Raw genomic sequence first — 22,324 nt, forward strand, 5'->3', positions numbered from 1 at the left:
CTTTTATGCTAATTTAATTTCATCCCTGTTTTTTAGAAACTGGGGATGTAGAGTGAGAACATACCCTGGGATGTCTAGCAGCCCAGGGTATACTTTTCCTGATCACCATGCAATGTTGAAATGGCAGCTTAACAACATCTCAAGAGACTTTGAAAAAATATAACCTGCACAGATGCTTCACATACCTAAAACTTCCCCGGATTTGGTGCTGTCAACCAAACTAACATAAGGGAAACAGAGAGGTTTTAAGAATGCCAGAAGAAATAGTTCTTAAAAAATAAAAGGTACAAAAACCAGAAAGTCAATAAGGAAAAAAGAAATGTGTCTTGTTTGAAAAACCTTACAGGGTTTCTTTTGGGGCAAAAGTAGATCTAATTAAGTTCTTTGAAAGTGCCCTGACCTTTGAAACCTAAAAAATGTAAATGCGTCCTAAGGCAAAATTCCTTGAAGGTTAAAAATGTCATGAACAAAAGCTAAAAATAATGACTTTCAGTAAAACTTTTTCAAATGGTTTACCGAAAAGCTTTACTTATTTTGAGCATCGTGCTAAATACAGAGACTCTCAAAGCATGTCAAAAACCCTTTATTGCAATAGAAAAAAATGCCCACATCACTGGGCTAAATAAAGTTGAATAAACCTGAAAATGTTCAAAGCTAAAAAATGCTTGAATTGTTTTCATTAAATGTGGGATTTCCAAGACAGAAATTCTTTTTATGGATTTGTTTTTAATAAAAAAATATATATACTAACACAAATACAGCAAAAACTAGAACACAGAATGCCTAAAACACATGAATAGGGTTCTAGATCAGTATATTTCGAACAAAAACAAGATAAATTAATATATTCCAGTGAGCCACAGTATCCATGTGTTAATATCATTTTATTTACTCTGTTGGTTGGATTAGGGCCACTGAAAAAATAGAAAAAAGGTTGACTGATTTTTTAATTTTATTCCAGTATAATATGAGAAAAAAATCACAATTCGGACTCTAATCTAAGAATTCTGACTTTTTATTCCCAATTCTGACTTTAATCTCAGAATTCTGACTTTTTACTGCCAATTCTGACTTTAATCTCAGAATTCTGACTTTTTTCTCAGAATTCTGACTTTAATCTTAAAATTCTAAATGAATTCTGACAGCTAACAAACATGTTAGCATCAAGCCGTAGCCATATCTGTTTTAGAGACTAAACTAGCTCTCTTATTTTAATCACCTTCTGGTATTCCATTAATGAAATAGTTGCTCTGGTATGTAAAAAGTCACCTAATTCCATAATTTTCCACCAATGTGTTACTGGCCCCAAACAACTCACATCTTTGTCAGTGAAGCTGAGTGCTCCCACATCTCTTCCTTCATGGTGCCCATCTACATTAAGATCCAAAATTCTGAGATCAAAGTCAGAATTCTGAGGGGAAAAAAGTCAGAATTCTGAGATCAAAGTCAGAATTCTGGGATTAAAGTCAGAATTCTGAGATTAAAGTCAGCATTCTGAATTTTCCCATACTGAAATAATATTTAAAAATCAGTTAACTTTTTTAATTTCTTCAGTGGCCCTAACCCTCCTCCGTACGTACGACCAGCAGATGGCGCTAATGCATAAATGGTTCCAAACTCCAACCAGAAGAGACGTAGAGGAAGCAGGAAGTTTGTCTTCCATGTGATCAGTCTACTGCATCATTCATTTGAAAAATAAAAAATGTTATTTTTAGAACTGTATTTATAAAATTATTGTCGTTTTAGGGTAAAGCGATTTTTGTTTTATAAATTACGTACGGAGACAAAGTAGGGAGCTGTAGACATTGCTGCTAGCTAGCTAGTGTAGAAAGAAGCTGCTCTAAGGTAAAAGCGCATTGGTTGTGAAAAGTAAGGATTCAGTAACTGCTTTTGGGATGAAAAATACAGTCGGTACCAGCACGATTAAGGAAAACCCGTGGAAGATTCCTCCAAATGCCCCTGCCTGCATGGAGAAGCACCTGTGCGCGGCTCAGTACCGAGCAGGTAGGTACAAATACTCTTAGCTTGGACGAATGGAGGACAGCACGTGGTGCTGTGTGCTCTTATTGTTTACATTTTCATTGAGGAACAGTTGTGTTTATACGATATGCACAGAGCTGGCTGATCTGAGGTGTATATATTTTTATTAGATACATTTGTTCTTGTTTTCTTTCTCGTCAGATGGGACCCTGCTGCTGGGAGCCTCCAGCCTCTCTGGGAGGAACTGGCAAGGATCTGTTTGGATCTACAGCGAACCAGAGCAAGCCCCCAGCGAGGGCTTCTGCAAAGCTGGTGTGCAGACTGAGGCTGGTGTCACAGATGTGAAGTGGGTGGCTGAAAAAGTAGTGGCGGTTGCCTCAGATTCAGGTAAGGCCAGGCTTCACCGGACCACAGTGGGATGATGCTGGGATGATCTGGGTTTGTTTGGCTGTGCAGGGGCCCTGGAGCTCTGGGAACTGGCAGAGGATGAGCGCCTGTTGGTGAACCGATTCACCAGATATGAGCACGATCACATTGTCACCACAGTGAGCCCCATCAAAGGAGGCAGCAGTGCTGTCACTGGGAGCATGGACTGCAGGTCAGACTCTAGCTCGCACAATAACTAGTGATGCAGAGAAAAGAAATAAAATGCCACATTGTTACACAAAACATGGCTTTGTAAAGGTAATTATGAACATCTCAACAGTTAATCACATTTAAAACACCAACCTGTAAAGAGTTTGAGAGTCCTACACAAAGAACTCTTAAGTAGATGTACATAAATATTTAAACAATGAAAACATATTTGAAGTGTGTTTTTTATACATGTGTTCGCCTTCCTCAATATATTGTAAAGCCAACTAACTGTCTGTGATTGCAGTGGCAAGATTTTGGTTTCGACTCTAGCGACTTTCTGTGCCTAGAGGCTCATATTTGTCCATTTCCTATTCAAGCCTTATCGGCTGTTTTAAACAAGGATACTTAACTTATGTTTGGCTGATTTCTGGCATACAAAGCTAGTAGTTCTGCTATTGACTGATTTTTTTTTTTTCCTAACTGAACTGTGGATTTCTGCATCTGCAGAACACATAATACACCAACCGCACGATTAATATTTTTTTTTTCTTCTTTTATCAGAGAAACAGGCTTAATTTGGACTATACATGCTACATTCTGCAGTTCTGCGACATAAAATCCCAGCAAAAGTCTATATTTGTAAAAGGAATATAATTTAGGTTGGGCAACTTTTGCTTGGCACTGCTAACACTCTTCAATAGGTCCATAACATCTTATGTACAGTAGAGGGTCTGGGCGTTCTGAAATATACCAATGACAGATTGTTATCATAGTGAACTTTGAGTTATCAACTTTATTTTTTTCTTTACTATTGTTATCTCTACATCCACTTCATCTCAGTAACCTTCACTGCAAAAAGTTGAAATCTAAATAAATAATAATTTCTTAAACTAGCTGCACTTTTTCACAAAATGAGAAAAATAAGAAAAAACTGTTGGATTGTGCATAATATCTAATTATCTTTTTTTAAGAGTATAGAATCTCATTCTATTGCCGAATCATTCTTTTTACCTACTCAAATTAGGGGTAAATATACTTAATTTAACAGGTGTTTACTTATTTCTAGATTGTTTTGCAGTGTTTTAGGGTTGGTGGCCTATTTGACAACAACCTAATATTGGGAAAAATGTGTATGTTTTTCCTTTTCATTTTTTCTGTACAGAATTAAAGTCTGGGACCTCAGTCAGGAAACCGTTGTCACCACCTACAATGGTAAGAGAACAATTTCCAATCAGTATTATCAAAAAAAAAACAAAAGTAGTACCTGGACTCTTTTAATACACGTATGGGGGGAAAAAAAATAAAATAAATCTTCTCCTTGATTGGGTTTTTTGCCTCAGGGTGCCGCAAAAGTGATGTGGCTTTGACTAGGTCCTTAAAATATTTATTTCTAATCGCTTCATATTCCACAGTATTATTTATCAGAGATTCAATAAAGATGGAAACGTTCTGACTAACAAGAATATTAGGCTTGATGTCAAGATTCGAAAGGGAGTGAAGTGAACACCTCTATAAAGCCAGGATTCATGTCAGTCTCTGCTCTGAGGGACACAGCTGTGTGTAAACTACATGCCAAGGGTAGAAAAACATTATAGATAAGTAATAATAGAATAATAATTTTAGAAACTTCAAGCCTGTCATTCTGCTAAGATTATTCAGACCTTAACATTATGGACGTCTCTGGTCCCTGCAAGTTCTGCACAAGGTTGGACCAATAAGTGTTCAATGAAACTGATAAAAACAATCCCAAGAGCTCCATCTGGGATTCTACAGGCACCAGCTAGCAATGAAAGCCCTGGGATCATTATAGGGCAATCTTTAAAAGACAGAAAAAGTGTTATTAGTTTAGAAGGGCTGCTTTGATGAAGCCTTTTTGCTCCAAATATTGTGTGATAAATCTTCTTGAGAAATATTTCTTTGGGCAAATGAGCTTAAAATCCTTCTTTCATGCAGTGTTTGGTTAAGTGGCCATGGAGAGAAGATGGGGAATTAATGAATCAATTAATTCATCATCTGTATCAGGGCATCGGACACTTGATGGACACCTTAACAGACTATAATTTTTCTCGAGCAGCTCAGCGTCGCATACATGTAAACAAAGCTGCCGCTTGTGTAGTATCTCATGGCCATACACACAGTCTGTGATGTAGTGAGGGCAGCACTCCTGCAGGTCATACAGCCAACGCACAGTTGTGAAAACCTGAATCTCTAATATTTTTTAAAGGATCTTCTCACAAATCTCACAATTTTTGCACTGATTATTTGTTTTATTTATTATCTCGTTTCTTTTTCAGCAATGATAACATATTAAGACATTATATAAAAGAAAACCAATTCAGAATAGTAAAAGGTTAGTTTGTCAAAAAGGAAAGTAATTAATTAAATTAAAAACTATTCACTTTGTCAATGACATATTTAGTTTTAACTGCTATTTGATTTGCAAATAGTTGTTATTTTATTATGATGGTTACTTTTTTTTAACCTCTGAATTAAATCGGGTCTTCAATCAAAGGGCACGTCATTGTTTCTTGAACAGCTGATTGGCTGCTGGGTGGAGCGTTTTCTAGGATTCAGACCAATTCTGAAAGCTCGCCTGCCCTGGAGCAGGATTGCTGTTCAGAGTATGTTACCATGGTGACTAGCCTCGTTAAGAAGGAATCCAGTTTCGTTGTACCGGAAAGTCAAGGTTTAGGCTGACGTTTTCTCGCGTAAACCCAGTAATCCTGCTTCATGGCGCAGGCCTCTGTGCACGAACCAGTTTTTGCAAACATTAATGAACTGAAGTCGGAGAGAAAAACCTTATAAATGAAGAACAAAAACTAACGTACACCTAATTACACAGCAGTTTGTAATATGGTCACTGATTTAGACGGCTTGTTTAAATTGTTAAAGTTGATAACAGCAAGAGATGTTTGAATAATTTTAATAACTCTTCCTAATCTTTCCTCCTTCCAGTTCACACACAGCCTGTTAATTGCGTTGCCTGCAGTCCTACAGACGAGTCCCTCTTCGTCTCTTGTGGCCAAGTAGGATTATTTTCAATGTTGTTGTTTTGTGTTTTGCAATTAACATTTCTGCATGTGTATATTGCTTTCCAGTCAATGTTCTCTTTTATTCTGCAGCTCCTCATCAGTCACGATTGTGTTGAGCTTTTTGATGAGCTTGGATGATACGATAAAAGTCCATGTGTTTAGTTTGGATCCTGCTAGTCCAGATTCTTATGGCCAATACGACTTGTGGTTTCCTTTTAGGCATGATTTACAGATTCTGACTATCAAAAAATTATTTTTGCTACAAGCACACCCTTTCCGAGGCTGTCGTTCTATCGGCTGGAAAGGTTGCTAGGCGACGATCCGATCCAATCTGAGAGAGAGCAAAAAAAAATCCGCAAGCAGAGCCTATGGGTTTGCGAGCGTAACTGAGACTCGAGCAGAGCGTGGTTTGTGCGCGAAGAGAAGGAGGCAAGTGAGAGGAGAAAATATCTGTGCAAGAAGCATTAAATCTGAGAGAAGAAACAAAGATTTGAGAGAGAATAGAAAATATTTGAGAGAGAGCGCATGTTTTGAGTGTGAGCATTATAAGTTTTAAGTGCAAGAAGATGAAATTCTTTTCTCAAATTGAAATTATGTGCTCTTGCATTATGGCAGGATAATTCTCCCATAGTTGAATTACTGGATGAAACTGTAGAAATTTTTCATACAGGCTTTGCGCAGATATGTAGCTAAATATTTTATGCAGCTATTTTCTTCAGGGCTGAGACTAAAATGTTCAAATTGAGGTGTTTTCAGTGCGGTCTCTGTCCCTCAGGATGGCCGTTTGTTGATGTGGGACGTGAGGAAGCCAGATAAACCAGCTTCGAGAATCGGTAGGGCTGCTACTCGTGCAAGCTGTCCTATACTACACCAACATTAGAGGTCCTGATAACTCAGAAAGTGTAAAATAATAGTATGCTGTGTTTTGTTGCAGATGTAAAGTTCCCCAACAGTTCTCCCACCGCTGCTGCTTGGCACCCCCACCACAGAAGCACTATTGCATTTGGTAAGGCCTTAGTTTCAGGTTATTGACAGAAAGAGGACCAGTTTTGTCTGTTTTAGGTGTATCTTTGTGCGTGTTCTTTACGGCATATTTGTTTTGGTTCAGGCGATGACCTGGGTAACGTGTCTCTGAAAGACTTTCTTGGAGCAGAACCGGCTCGGGTGGAAAAAGTCCACAGCCGCAGGGTTAACAACCTCAGCTTCTCCACAAATAGGTAAAGATTTATTGCGCCTAAGTGTTCTTCTTTTGGTGAGGGTTTATTTTCTTTAGTATATATAAATTATTCATCTGTCATCCATCCTAGCGCCTCTTTGCTGGCCTCCGTTAGTGATGACTGCTCCCTCTCTGTTATGAATGCCGAACTGCAGGAAATGTGAGCCTTTTCAGTTCATTTAACAATTTCTCTTTTCTCCATCAAACTTTTTACAAACTCAATATTGTTTTTTTATTTTGTTTTTCCCCAGATTCAGAGATCGGAGCCACCAGGACTTTGTCAAAGATGTGTGCTGGCGTCATGGTGATTCCAGCACTCTCACCACTGTGGGCTGGGATCACCACGTGCTTCACCACAACATCAGTCCAACTGCTGGATCTGCCAGCTCCTGATCCTAGACTTGATCCGTGACCTGTTTCACCCATGTGGGATGTCAATGTGTATCTTAATGGTTGGATATTATATCTAAGGAGAAGATGCACTCAGCTCTTTAGATTGATGCACATTTTTTGGTGTTTGGGTTTTCTTTTCTGTCTTGTAGACTTTCATGTTGTTTAGCATCTCCATGTTTGTATTGCATCATTTTACATTAAAGAAACCTAAGGCTGTTGGACTGATTTAGCATTTGTTTTGTGTGTCTGTTGAAATATTTAAAAAGATATTCAGTACAGTTTGGCAAAAGATCCAAAATGTTTTTTTTCTTGCAGTTAATCGTCATTGTTAGACTGATGCTTTCATAGAGCCAGATCAGAGCTAACAACTGCTAACAAAAAAGCTATTGGAAAATTTTCTAAAAAGGTTTAAAAAGTTTAATCGTAGGTTTTAGTTAGATTAAAAATTAAACTCGGGACCTTTTCCCAGTTCGATCTTAATTTTTCCATTGAATACATTTTTTAGAATGCTATGGTCGGTAAAAAGAAAGGATCCCCTCATAACTGTATGATAAAGCCCATGTTTCTGTACTGAAATAGTTTTCTTATTCTGACACAATGTCTTGATCTTAAATTATTTCATTAGCTGTGATTGCAATGGCAAGATTAATGGAAATAAGACTTAAAACATCATCCTAATTAATGCAACAGATTCTTGCAGAGTTCTATATGTTGCCTGGAAGCTAGTAAGGAATCAAAATATTGAATTGAGTAACTCCCCTATAATCCCATTTAAACTTGTATTGGGGACAAAATACTGAACAAAATTTGTAGTCGGACTCCATTTGTTTTCAACATTTATGAAACATGAGCTTGCTTTGATTTTAGATGTGTGAATACACCAGGCTGTTCTCTACATGCAGTCTGTTCCTCTGCTTGCTTTTGATGAGTGCCAAAGCTGTAGTTGAGCTCAAACATATAATAATCCACATAAGTTATTTTTTGGTTGTAAAAAGCTTGTTTTATTTTTTAGTTGGGTCCTCACAAAGTAGAACAGACCCAGCCCCATTTTATTTTATTATCTGAGAAATAAGATACTTTCATGTACCCCTTGCAATGCACTCGCAGACCACCAAGGCTATGAGCAGTGTTGTATAGTAACAAAGTAAAAATACTTCACTACTGTACTTAAGTATATTTTGGAGTACTTTATACTTTCCAAAAGTATACATTTTTTTTTTAGAACTTTCACTTTTACTTCACTACATTTACGAACTTAATTGCATACTTTTACTCCGATACATTTTCAATGTTTGGTTTAGTTACTAAGTAAAAACAAAAAACGAGAGCGATAGAAAGGCAAGTGTTTTAACCTCACCTACTGACTACAAAGTCGGGTCTTGCCTGGGCTTGTTCATCAACACCAATAGGATACGCCTGTTTCGCAAAGCCAGTCTAAATTTATCCTACACTTGGTTGTTTATATTATTTTCAGTGAATTTAACCTTCAAAGTTTACCAAAATGTTAAAAAATGTCATTCAAACTGCACTTACTTTTTACTTATACTTTTCACTACATTACTTGAGTACATCTATTTTTACAGTAATTCTTATACTTAAGTACAAGCCATTTCAGATACTTTAAGACTTTTACTCAGTAACATTTCAGTCAGTGACTTGGACTTTTACCAAAGTCATATTTTGGAGAGGTACTTATACTTTTACTTGACTCCGACATTTCAGTACTTTATACAACACTGGGTATGAGTGCCCTCTGTCAGAGTTTTGCACAGGGTCAGGTACCCGCAGGTATCCTTCACAACTTATGACTTATATTAGGAAGCATTATTTTAAAAAAAAAAGATATGAGAGAATGAAAGTTAGATATATTATTAAAGTATACCATTCAGTAAATGTTTGGAAATAGAATACGAACCACAAAAAAATCTGTATCCTTAAAAGCTTTATAAAAATTACACACAGACAAAAAAAAAATCATCATGAGGCTATTATGTACAATAATAATGCGAATGTAACTACATCAATAATTAATCACAGGATATCCTTATATTAAAATATTTTTAAAATCAATAAATATAAAAAAAAACATGCAACTGGTTACCTAAATTGGCAGTCTGCTTTGTTCTGGTGGACTTATGTACATGTAACAGTAAACATTATGGGTACATTGTGTGTAATTCCAGCATATAAAGATCTTTTATACAATGGTTTAATTTACAATTAATATTTGAGAGAACTAAAGACATTTTAAAACCTCCAGAATTTACACAAACAAATATAATTTCCAGTATACATTGAAATTGCTAAAAAACAAACAAAAACAGGTATAAATGCACAGGTGAGGCTTTTTTTCCTGCCTGATATCGATTTTCAGATTGTCCATTTTGATTGTTTTGGGACTAATCCGCATAAAATAGAAAAACAAAAACGCGTAGCTTCTCTTAACCTGTAAGATTAACCCACAAAATGACTATTAACTCCTTTTATGCACAAAACATATTTCCCTAAGCTTTCCTGATTTCTTCAAAACTTTTGGAAAAATTCAAAAAGAATAAGGAGAACATTTTTTTTTTAAAGGCGCCAGTCAAGGAAAGTTTGGTAGACTGGTTTGTGCGTCTCCAAATAAAATAGGATTTAACAGGCAGAAAAAAAGCCACAACACTCTAAAGATTATCCATATTAATGTCTAGATCTGAAGAAAGCTCCACTTAAGAAACACAACGACCATCCCTACAATTTCCGCATTAACTTCCAAAATAATAATAAAATGCTTGTAACATCTTCGCCAGGCATGTTTGTGTTATTGCACAAATGATACATAATGTTTAGGTGCCAACCACATTACTCTTGCTATCTTTTTAAAGTTATCTTTGTTGTTGTTTTTGAGAGAAAAAAATCAATCTGCACCTACTCTTTATCTGAAATTTCAGCAAAAACGACCCAAAGCTTTAACCTATTCTGCATCAATGATGAGATTTACTGCATCAACATTTAAAAGATCACACTGCAAAAATTATCTAGATATAAGCAATAATGTCTTATATCAAATGTATTTACCCTTAATTTGAGTAGGTAAAAAAGATGATGTGCCAATGGAATGAGTATTTTACTCTTAAAATAAGATAATTGGATGAAATGCACCTGAAATAAGACAATGCAATTGTTTTTTCCTATTTAAATTTAAATTGTCTTGTTCAATTGCCAAAGTGTTTCATCTCCTCAACTCATGAAAAAATGCACTTATTTTAAAAAAAATGACTCATTTTGCATTGCATGGCTTGGAAAATAATAATTTCTTTGACCTGCATTATTAGTCTAATGGAAACAGGCGGATTTACAAAAACTCTGAGAAATCATATTAATGGTGAGGTTTCTGACAGACCTCTTTGTTAATGTTTTTTCTGACATTAACAACATTTAAATACCTAGCCTCACTCCAAAAATGTAGCTTTTATTGGTCTTTTATTTAAAGAGAAACAGGCCGGAGTCGCAGAAAGGAAGATCTTTCAAATTATCCCATTTTACTGTGGAAGTAGCTTTGGCAAATGCTCCTGTGTGAACAGCAGGTTTGTCCAACATCAGTGCTCCTTATTAACAAGTGTTATGGGTTGTTTGGTTCCAGGTCTGATGGTGAACGTCAAACCATACTGATGTCTTGATTGGATCCCGTTTCTGTGAAGAAGAAAACATTTTGAGTGATTGTAATGTCCAAACAGACTATGGTATACTCTCTCTTTTCTTTTCCCTGATGTACTCACTTGGTGGGGGGACTTTTCACTTGTGTGCTCTGCTGGTTTTTATGTAGCACTTTGCTCTCCAACTCTTTCATGTCTAAAGATGCTGTTTTGTTAGTGGGGGTGGGGGGATTTTTGCTTTCCTGTTTCGGTTTTGGCACCGGTGGCATCTTGTTGTCTTCATCAAACAAAGAGCTACCCCACTCATCAGAGCCTTGCTCTGACTTGTTAACTGGAGCCATTTTGTGATCCATTTCCAACATCTTCTTCTGTAAAATACTAAGGAGGGTGGCCTGGTTGGATGAAATATTGTTTGGTTGTTGAGTCGGGACTGGACTGGATTTAGTCTGGACTGGTGTCTTTGGTTTGACATGTACATCAGGAGGGGGGAGCTTTGGTGGTGGAGCTAGAGATTGAGATGGGGCTTTAGCAGGGGGTGGAGTTTGAGCTGGGGCTTTAGCTGGTGCTGGAATTTGAGCTGGGGCTTTAGCTGGTGCTGGAATTTGAGCTGGGGCTTTAGCTGGTGGTGGAGATTGAGCTAGGGCTTTAGCTGGTGCTGGAGTTTGAGCTAGGGCTTTAGCTGGTGCTGGAGTTTGAGCTAGGGCTTTAGCTGGTGCTGGAGACTTTGTAACTACTAGTGGTGTTGGTGTGACTTCCGGGGGTGCTGGTGCTTTTGTCGAGGGGGGATCAGGCGGACGGATGGAGGGTGGTGACTCTGGTATTTGATCATCAAAGTCACCGAACTCTGGCGGTGGAGGCAGCAATGGCAAAGTTACCTCTTTAGGAATGTCATTGTGTTCATCCTGCAACTTTAAAAGTTTTTCCTCTGCCCTTTGCTTCTGCTCACCCAGGCTGTTCACAGTTGGGGACGCTGTGAAATTAGTCAAAACTAAATCATTCGATAGTTTCTGATCTTTGGCCAGGGCTGTTGGACTTAAGGGTTTTTCTGGACTCTGAATCTTTTGTTCTACAGGTCTAACAGTTGCATTCTCATTTGGCCTAATTTGACTGGGTATAATTGAAGAAGTTGACCTTGGAATGTCAGTAGAGGAATTTGAATACACTGATTCACTCATCTTGGTGCTGCTTTCGCGTGACAGAGAAGAAGTGGTTCTTTGTTTCTCTCTTTCCTTTGCCGCCTGCAGGAGAGCCAACGGCGATGTTGACGGTTTGGTTTCATTGGCCTTTAGGCTGTACAGTTTACGGTCCAATAAGGGACTGAAGCTGCGGCCTTGAGCTGGAGAGGCTTTCAATTGGTTCTTGTTAGTGTGTGAATTTATCTGGACACTAGTCGTTTTCTGTGAGGATGGAGGCTGGAGGGGCTTGGTAATATCAGACTGAGCTGGAACATTTTCTGCTTTAGTCTCCACTATTGGAGCCGGTATTGGAGCTGCTTTTTTAGACTCAGTTTTAACTTCTATTTTCTTTTCTTTTTGGAACTCAGGTAATATGGTGTCTTGTTTTATTTCTAATGCCTCCTTTACTTCATTTACAGCTCTGGGCTCTGGTTTAGTTAGCTGAGCAGCTTGAGGAGCTTTTCCATCTACCGTTACCAGCACAGGTGCAGATTCAACTGATCCTGATTCTTGTAAGAGTAACATCTGCTTTGCTTTTGGCTTTTGGCTAGGAAATGTGGGTTCTGGAGGATCATAAACTTTTGCTTTGTTTTGAGGGTTAAAGGTGGACAATTTTGATGTCTGTACTGGGGGAGGTGGTGCAGGGGAGTGAGGAGGGGACTCCAAAGTAGACATAGATGATAATCTGATGGGCTTTGGAGGTGGGACCTTCACAGTCTTCTGCTGCTTTTCAGTAGGGGGCTGTGGTGGGGCAAACTTTGGACGTTCAGGGACTTTTGCTGGTGGGACAGAGATGGGTACTGATGACCCGGATCCAGTGGAGCAGGTAGATGGAGGTTTTGGAGGTGCCATTGGCGGTGGTTTTAGGATGGACAAATCCTCCTCCACCAGAGATGGTGGCTTTGGAGCTGGCATAGACGGAGGCTGGAGGGCCAGTGGGTCTAAGCTGTTTAAGTCACCCATGAAGTCTGGCGGAGGTGGAATGAAATCCACTGGAGGCGGTGGAGGGGCCATTGAAGGAGGAGGAGGGACAAATATCTTCTCTTCTTGGCCTGGTGCTGAAACAACAGATCTATTAGAGGAAAGATCTCCAGAACACTATAGATCACATAAGCTTCCTATACATAACAATATCGTTTACATTTCTCAACTGAGGAGTATATTTGTTGAAAAGAGGATAGCGATTAAAACTAAGTAATTTCATAGAGAAGACTTTAAAGGCTTGTATGTTTGTTTATAATTGCAAATGGTTTAGTGCTAAATAAATTCCGTTTCGACCGATTTTTTTAACCATTCCAAATAGGATATCCCAGGTTATTACATAAGGGAATTTGGCCTAGTTTTTAGCCTGGAAGGATACCAGTTCACATGTCAAATAATTTAATTCTAAGAGTTTCTATGTCTTTTCTGTATTCGTATTTTTGAAATCTCAAAACGCAGGTCCAGTGAAACCAGCTGCCTTATAATGCATGACAATCAGTAGATAGAATCTATTTAATTTCTCATTATATTGTATTGAAAGGTCTTGAAGGTCTGTTAGCAAACATCGGTAAATCGAAGAGCATCAACCAATCACAACTTGGGTAGTAAAATCTGCTGAAAAAACAACTTTTACCTGACTTAAAACTGCAGATGCAGATAAAGTTGGTTCAACTAATTGATTAGGAATGGACGGAAATGTATAATACCATTAACTGATATTTAAAAAAAAAAAAAAAAACTGTTTAGGACCAATACAATTCTAATAAAATACATTTAGGCCTATGGTTTGACTCAAAATTGTATCTTTACAAAAAGAAACAATGATTTTAAAAGAATAACAAAAAATTAAATAAATTACACAATAGTGTACTGAAAATGTTACTGTTTTGTAACATAGTTGGCTTAAAAAAAAGCTGAAATGTAGGGAAACACTCCCAAAGTGTAAATTTGCTCTCCATCTTTTATGACCTCTGGAACGTTTTCTTTAGTTATTGAGCAACTACTTGGACAAACATTGACATGCCCCGGATCAGTCCTTTATCCTTACTACTCTGATCCATTACCTGAGTCCGAGTAGAGGTGCCACATTAACCTGGTCCAATAAAGCCTAGAAAATTACATTTTTACATTGGGAGTTTAAACCTGAAATACATAGAGAGTTCTTCAGATGCTTACCTGTCCCATTGATCTTTGGGCCATTGGCAGGAGGAAGATCAGGAACAGTAGGAGTTGGTACAGCAAATCCTTGGAAAGCTTCCAACGAGGACTGCAATGGAGACACCAAAAACCATGAGATCAGTGAACTCACTGACATAAGAAGCAGAAATGGTTTGAGCATAAAAATCGTACGTTCTGTTCTGCAGGAATATTTTCTTTACTTGATTTGTTGGCAAGCCTTTGCTCTTAAAGGTGAACAAACCAGTTCTCAGCTTTTATATAGTCCAAGTGTTCCAGCAAAGCATGACACATTATTGGCATATTCAACATAAAATTGATTTTTATGAGCTCTCACACACTGTACTCATCTAACAAATAAATTTCTGCCTGCACATTACATAAATTCCTGAACACTTTTGTACAAAAATGAATGCCTTTTTTGTAGGTTTCTCATAACGTAATTGCAAGTGGAACGCTGGAGTTTCACATTCTTTGCTTATGAGGAACATTGGCTGAAACAGAGGATCCACCTGTAACACATAACACTGCCTGTTGCCAAAGAAAGCCTTGTGAGGAAACTCACAGAAACTTGCGTGTTTGTGTAAGTAAAATGGAAAAAAGAGAGGTGATGTTCACTTCGCAGAACCAATGGCACCAAAAACAAATACAGGCTGTGTTTACATAATAGAGATTCCCCGAGATCTTACACTGTAAATCCATCAGCATAGCCCAGCATGTTTCTGTTGGTGCAAGTCATGTGCCTGTTGTCTGCAAAATCATCTCTTGCTGTGAAAACATTATATACATGTAATGTTTGTTTATTTGCACGCAGTTGTTGTAAATATGTATGACTCAATTTTTTCAAGGTTGTATCCTGTTACAGTCTTTGCCTTGAATACTTGTTCCTTTTGGGAACCTTTTGGGAACCATGTCACTTTAACGTTCATAGTTCACCTTGTTCTTATAAAAAATCCTAAAATTATCATTACCCGGGTCGATTTTAGGTTAAAGATATTCCTGCATATTCCTTGGATAAGAGGCAGTGCAACCTCCAATATTTGGAGGAGACAAAAAGACAATTTTCATTACTTTTCAAATTAAATAAAACTAGAAAAGGATGAACTTTTAAATAATTTTATTGATTTTCAGAAAGGTTGCCACACATTTTTATCTGAAACAAGCTTCTCTAGTGGATGCATTTTCAATCTTAATCTGGCAGGGATATGAATATGAAACAAAGTTGTTCAATTCAAATTTTTGAGCTCTCAGCTCCTTAAACAAAAATTTGTCCCTAATCCCAAGGATTACCTGAAACACACAGGCGTATGGCTTTTTCCAGACAATTGCATCTTGACTGTGGAAAGGGCTTTCTGGTTCTCTTAGGAATCTTGAACTATTACAGAAGCAGCTACTGACATTTCTATTCTTATAAGCTTTTATCGTCGTCTTTTTATCCAACCTCATCTTTTCATTGGAAATGAATAATGTTTGATGCTTTGTCCTTAGATTTTTTCAGCTATTAAGTGTGCTATAAAATGCTACTTACTTACTATTTTGAATGTAAAAATATTTGAAATCTAACGCTGAAAAACTATGAGAAGTATGTCTGTTAAGCAGCTGATTTCAGGCTCTACCTGAACAGATTATTGTCCTGCTACTGTCAGCTTTTTCACTCAAGGATGAAACATTCTTCAAACTTCAAAATGAAAACTACGGTAATGCAGCGGGTACGTTTTCTAGATTTCTGACCCCAAATGTTTAAAATAATAGATTTCTGACTCCAAATGTTTAAATTAAAAGTAATTATAAATGTGTTTCATAATTAACATAATTATAACTTATAAAATGTTATAATTTTGCTTGGTATTTTTTTTCCTGCTTTTTAAAAAAAATTTAGCATAATTTATTAGTTAATGCTATGATTTTTTTTGTTTTGAATGTTTGGGTTGTCATATTTCACATTTTCATAGGAGGCAGGGGTAAATAAATGTGAAAGTTCATCCACTCTATCTGTTTTCTTAACAAAGTCAGACATCTTCTTAATATCATACCCTGCATGAGTCTCTCTGTTAATAATCCCTTTCACATAGCCGATGTTTAAAAAACATAAAGCCTCCCTGATCATCTGAGGGTGTGTACAATCCAGTTTGATTTTGTCTGCTCCCTCTGTCATCTCTGACTCACTTTCAGCTGCAGCAGTGCTCAGAGCTGACCTGCCCATGTGCAGCAAGGTGTGCCATGTTCTCGTGCCAGAGAAACACTCCCATTCAAAAGGGCGTGGTGTGTGAACCGGATCACAGATGAGCTTCATTTGCTCAATGACGAGATAATGGCAGGCCTGTCAGTCATATGCGTTGCTAATGTCCACCTAAATTAAGATTAATGTTTCTAAGGTCCCTAAAAAAAAGTGTGGATAAGTAGTGGGTTGGACCTGAGAAACAATACGTGGGATAGCTAAATATATAATATATATGTAATATAACAACAAAAAAACTTAGAAATCCATCCTTTATGTTATAATGTTGCTAAGATGGATAACTTATTGTTTTTCCTAAACTTTAACCATTTTAAACTATTTGACATTGCTAAAGAAAAATTTGAAAGCCAATAAGTAATTTTATGTCAATAAAGCGGGATATACACTCACCGGCCACTTTATTAGGTACACCTGTCCAACTGCTCGTTAACACTTAATTTCTAAGCAGCCAATCACATGGCGGCAACTCAGTGCATTAAGGCATGTAGACATGGTCAAGACAATCTCCTGCAGGTCAAACCGAGCATCCGACAAATCTGCGGCAACTGTGTGATGCCATCATGTCAATATGGACCAAACTCCCTGAGGAATGCTACCAGCACCTTGTTGAATCTATGCCACGAAGAATTGATACAGTTCTGAAGGCAAAAGGGGGTCCAACACGTTACTAGCATGGCGTACCTAATAAAGTGGCCAGTGAGCGTAAGTACAAAATTATTCATTTTTTTAATAGGCATTCATGAGCTAATTAACACTTTAGTCTTAGTTTAGAAAATATTGGCTTTATGGCTTTATTATACTTTGGTAAAATTGAAAGATTAAATTTTTCAACAACAGAACAACATGTCATGGTAATCCATCCATCCATCCACCCATCCATCCATCCATCCATCCATCCATCCATCCAACACACCAGCAACTAAATGATAGCATTCCCTCCTCAGCCACCACCAAGATGGTAATAATCTGTTTATTTAAGCAAGCTGTGAGGAGGTGGGGAAATACATTACATTTACAAAACAGCAGGTCCTGAGTTGAATACCACTAATCTAAATTACCTTATGTCCACAAAGACACTAAAACAGAGGTTACCATGGAGACTAGAAAAGAGACTCCTAGTTTGGCCAAAGCATAGCCTAAAGCAGAAAATGTTTCAGCTCAGTTGGCTTTTGCTTTTTCCTTCAATGGCCATCCATCATGTGTTGAGGGTCATTGGAGTCAGGGTCAAACATTCAAAGTTGAAACATTGCAACTTAATTGCAACTCCAATGGTCAAATCTGCTTTCCTGAAACTTTACTTATAACATTATTTATCAGCGCAGTGCTGAAGAAATATACTCATAAGGTATAACCTTTTTTTTTGTCATTGCTGATCTAAAACATTCAATTTGGTAAAATCCTGTAATAAAAAAATGGTTCTGTTTGCAAAAAAAAAAAAAAAATGCAAAAAATAGTCAATTATATATCTATATCTATAGATAGATAGACAGACTTACAGTGTGATGCTTGACGGTGGGTCTGGCTTTCACTTTAGCAGTACCCGATTCGAAGACTGCAGATTTTGAATCCAGCACTAACTCAATATTGTCTGATGAGAGAAAAAAACAGATATTTGGGGGTTTATATTTGAATACTTTAGGAAAGAAGAAACAGAGATTAGAGAAAGTCTGAAGAACTATACGTTCCAACTGTGTGTAGTGAGATACAATGTGTCCCAAAGTGACTTTTAAATGGCTATTAGTCAACCTGACTGTCTGGTGTTTGCTTTGCTGTTAACAGCATAATAAGGGAAACACATAAGAAGCTCACATTACTGCTTTTAATTACATATCACCACTATGGTTCAGTGAAAGTTCAGTGATGAAGGACAGAAAGCGACACATAGATGTTGATCCTTCCAGATCCAGCTTGCAGTGAGACACTGCAAACTGATTTCGAAGAAGCTGATTTAAAATAATTTGCATCACTAAGCTGTTTTGCTTAAGCCACGTTACCTCCCCAGTGTTTGTACAGCACACATTGCAGCTGTTAGGCAAGAGTTGTGAGCGATGGTGGGTTTTAAAAAGCATTGGGATGTAGAAGCAGGATATAGCTGGGTAAATCAAGATGTACTGGTTCTTAAGAAATTAGATGTATATAATGAGTGTGCTGCAGAAAAACAATATTTTAGAAACATTTCCTTGTAGCATGTTTGTCCGATTAGTGACCGACAACAGCTTGTCACTGAAAGGCATTTAGCCTGTAAGTCATTTCAACTCTTTGTGGTCTAACAATCTAGCAAACAAAGAGTTAGTGAACACATCACAGGCACCCAAAAGCACTGTGTCTCTCCTCAGTTTTGAGACACAATAAGCACAAGATTCCGATTATTTTTGTTCTGTTTCAGACCAAAGAATATGATAAAGTCAGTGAAGAATGTGGAAACAGCTGAGGAATGAAAACACCATGGTGTTAAACCAGTCTAACCAAATGATTAGTTTTCCTATTGTGCACCATCCTCATTTAAATAGACAAATGTTCTCTCTCTCTCATGTTGCACTGTTTGCATAGCAATTGCCGCTGTGCTTCATTTGGCTTAGATTCCAGTTGGCCTAAAACTATAAGTCTGTACACTGTTGTTTTTTCCTAGAAATTGGGCATTAAGTTGGTAAGTTTTCTCAAATCCAGGTTAATGATGCAACAGACTGTTGCCTCACTCCTCCTTGTTTCATGCAAAATTTTTAAACATCTGTTAAAACATGTTGTTGAATCTCCATACTTCTTAAAAACTGGAGTAGCTAGTTGGGCTGAAAGTTTTGCACATTCTTAATGTTGATCTCCATTTTAGGACATTAGATCTGCCATCTTCATGTCTAAAAATGAGATTAACTATTGACCCTGACACATAAACATCATGAGAAGGTAGTCTGTGTTTAATTCTTCAAAGAAGCGGGAGATAAACAGAACTTTCTAAAGAAAACTCTTGGTTGGCAATTCAAACTACAACCATTTCATTGCTGCAGAAGACATTAAGCAAGAGTCAAGTAGTGTCTTTGTGTTAATCTGCCACACCTCTGCCAATAATACTATGATCTCAGACAGAGGCTCCAACACTTTTCAGCTTCTCTTCCATGAAATGGTCCCTGAGTTGATCCATGACCCAAACCTTTGTTTTAGTTTAAAAATCCATTAGTGACACATGAATTGATATTGAAAACAGTCTAAAAGACAAAAATATTTGCTTTTATACCTTAAATCACCTCAACATTATTTTTTGTTAAGTTTATTTTCTGTGTTGGTTCTCAAGAACCCATACTGGTTGATTAAGGACCCCAAGTGGGGTCACGACACCAACTACACCAACTTTGGGGATTGATTGATATTCTTACGTTTGCATATAAGAATACTGAAAGACCCTTTTTGGAGTAAAACCCCTCCATTATATTAAGAAAAGGCACTGTATGTTTAGCATGAAAAGATCCAGATTTAGCTCTTCAACCTACAGGAATGGATCGATCAAATGTACAGCTTAGGTTGCAGTCATTGCTGTCAGAAACAAAGAAAACAAAGGGGGGATTATTCAATCCACTTAAGCACCAGCAAATCCTGAAAGAGAGAACTAAGAATAGCTGACGATAAAAGCATTTTTTAAGTAGTTATCTATGGTTGAACAGTTCACTTTTCATCCTAGATAAAAAAAAAGGATGGTTAAAAAAAAGTTTTAATCCAATCCCAGTGGGTTATTTTAATTTAGAAAGTAAAGGTAAGAACTTGGCAGTAGAAAACATTTGTGGTACTCTGTATGGTGGAGTATGGCTTGCTGCCCAGTGTGCTCACCAGTAATGGGGCAGCATTGCTCTTCCAAAATAATTTAATAAGGAAAAAGCACTGAAAGCCCTGTTCCACTTCTTAAAATAATCTAAAATTTAGTTTGTTCAACTAATTCTCTTTGCAACAACAAAAAAAAAAAAAACTCTTTACCAAGTATTCTTTAAAAACATAGATTGGGTTCAGAGTTAAGACTCAATGATTTTTGAAAGATTTTAAATAAAACAAAAACTGCTACAGAAAGAGATCGTTTTCTTAAACACAGTCCATGAGGTATGTGAATATGGAGGTAGGAGACTTTGAGTTGATCAGAAGTCGTCCAAAAATGTCGCTTTTAATATGTTTCAAATGTTCATTAGCTTTCATTTCAAGGATTTAAAGCCTAACAAAAGAAACAACACTGAGACCTTAATAGCTTTAGGAGTCTGATTATTGGCAGCTTTTATTCAATCCATTTATAAATTCTGTCTAACCATTTTTAACACTAAGTTACAATTTTTTTCTATGTATCTTACATATTTAGCAAAATGTTTACTGAAACCAGCAGGGTTTTTTTTTTCCCAAGAGAGGTCTAAAAGGTGATACAATACTTTTATCTATGTCATGATTAAAATATTTGGGTTTTATGTTATGTTCACAGGAAAAAGTTAATGAAAACATATTAAAAGGATGCCTCAATGCTTATGTATTATAGATTAAGCAACATATTTACCTGCGACAATAGCTTTTCTTTTTTTTTTTCCCAGAAACCTATGAATTTCGGCTGTTTAAAAAAAATTTCTGCATTAAAAAGTATAGGTGATATTGTTATGGTAGTGCAGTTATGCAAAATGCACATTCTTTCTTAAGTTAGTGACGTAATTGTCAAACAGATATAGACAAATTTGAAAATATTTTTACAGTTATATCATTTCTTCCACAGCATTAAAGTATGTATGGCAACATCCATCCATCCATTTTCCGTCAAGCATGGTCGCAAGGGGTGCTGGTGCCTCTCTCCAGCTGTCTACGGGCAAGAGGCAGGGTACACTCTGGACAGGTTATATGGCAACATAATAATCTAAAAAACGTGTTTTTTTTTTGTTGAAAGTATTAATTATAAAGGTAGAGGAATTGAACACATCTCTTCCTTGCCCTCATACTTCTGAGAAAATTAAAATAAATAAGAAAGTATATATAGTTTATATATTTCTTCAGAGTTTACATTTTAAAAAATATGCACGTAAACACAAACACATTTATCTTTGGCGGAGCTTTATGTAAGTGATAAATAGTTAACATTTTTCTGCATTCTAAATCTATAGTAACCAACCTAAGAAACTATGAACTTTTGATATATTTCACTTTTGTCTTTTTAAGGTATAGGATACTTACTAGGCAATCTTGTCTGAGTTTATTTTAAAACTTGTTGTATATAAAGAACTTATTTTAGATCCATAATGGTGAATGTTTTGATGAACAGCTGAAGTCAAGTTAGAAGCTTTGATAAATATACAATTTTTAATGAAATCATTCTACTTAAAATGTTAACAACTGTCTTTTAACACTGACATAAAGTTTTTATCAGCTGTAAAGAGTTAGTGAAAAAGGCTTTGACACTCTTCACCATGAAGTCCAAAGGTCGAGTTAACCTTTAGTAAATAGATCATGAGATTGAACTTGTTTGGTTTTACTCACCTCTGTCCTGGATTTTAATGTTGGTGTCATAAAGAGATTGGTTCTTTCGACCCAGAAAATGCAGTCCCTTCTTCATTGTTGACGTTTACTGGTTCAAACTGAAGAAAAGGACTTTTTCTAACCTTTGGCAGGAATCACCTGTTCATGTCAAAGGTCAATCCGAGCTAAAACAAAGTCAAAGTTGCTGCTCCTCGCTGTCAGTAACGCAGCAGGTAGAAGTGCGCCACAGGCAGGTCTGACTCTACAAAGCTTTTCAGGACAGCTTGATAAAATGGAGCAAACTCCGCCTCCTGTCCATTTTCCTGTGCACCTCCCTGTTTCTGTGTGTATGCTGCCAGGCAGCAACAGGTGAGGCCCTGGCTCTCCTTTTTCAGCAGCATTCCAGCACTGGCCTCACCTGCCGAATGAATGAGCCGCTTTAAGCCTCTCTGCGCAGC

General features: G+C 37.1%; 2 protein-coding genes across 2 annotated transcripts; one reads left to right on the forward strand and one right to left on the reverse strand.

Annotated features, from left to right (window-relative positions):
• Window positions 1-1,642: 1,642 nt before the first annotated feature.
• Window positions 1,643-7,422, forward strand: wdr77 (WD repeat domain 77). The gene is made up of 10 exons (XM_015376040.1): window positions 1,643-2,004; window positions 2,182-2,367; window positions 2,437-2,578; window positions 3,719-3,768; window positions 5,512-5,582; window positions 6,364-6,421; window positions 6,523-6,594; window positions 6,697-6,805; window positions 6,896-6,964; window positions 7,056-7,422. The coding sequence occupies exons 1-10, from the start codon at window positions 1,896-1,898 to the stop codon at window positions 7,195-7,197; spliced, it is 1,008 nt and encodes a 335-aa protein (XP_015231526.1). The 5' UTR covers window positions 1,643-1,895; the 3' UTR covers window positions 7,198-7,422.
• Window positions 7,423-9,133: 1,711 nt separating this feature from the next.
• LOC107085598 (uncharacterized protein C6orf132 homolog) lies at window positions 9,134-22,115 on the reverse strand. The gene is made up of 5 exons (XM_015376032.1): window positions 21,888-22,115; window positions 17,900-17,991; window positions 14,165-14,255; window positions 10,956-13,065; window positions 9,134-10,869 (listed from the first exon to the last, which is right to left on the reverse strand). The coding sequence occupies exons 1-5, from the start codon at window positions 21,961-21,963 to the stop codon at window positions 10,776-10,778; spliced, it is 2,463 nt and encodes an 820-aa protein (XP_015231518.1). The 5' UTR covers window positions 21,964-22,115; the 3' UTR covers window positions 9,134-10,775.
• Window positions 22,116-22,324: the final 209 nt, after the last annotated feature.

The sequence above is a fragment of the Cyprinodon variegatus genome, unplaced genomic scaffold (genome assembly GCF_000732505.1).
Source record: "Cyprinodon variegatus isolate N-32 unplaced genomic scaffold, C_variegatus-1.0 Scaffold129, whole genome shotgun sequence".
In the NCBI taxonomy this organism is placed as follows: Eukaryota; Metazoa; Chordata; class Actinopteri; order Cyprinodontiformes; family Cyprinodontidae; genus Cyprinodon; species Cyprinodon variegatus.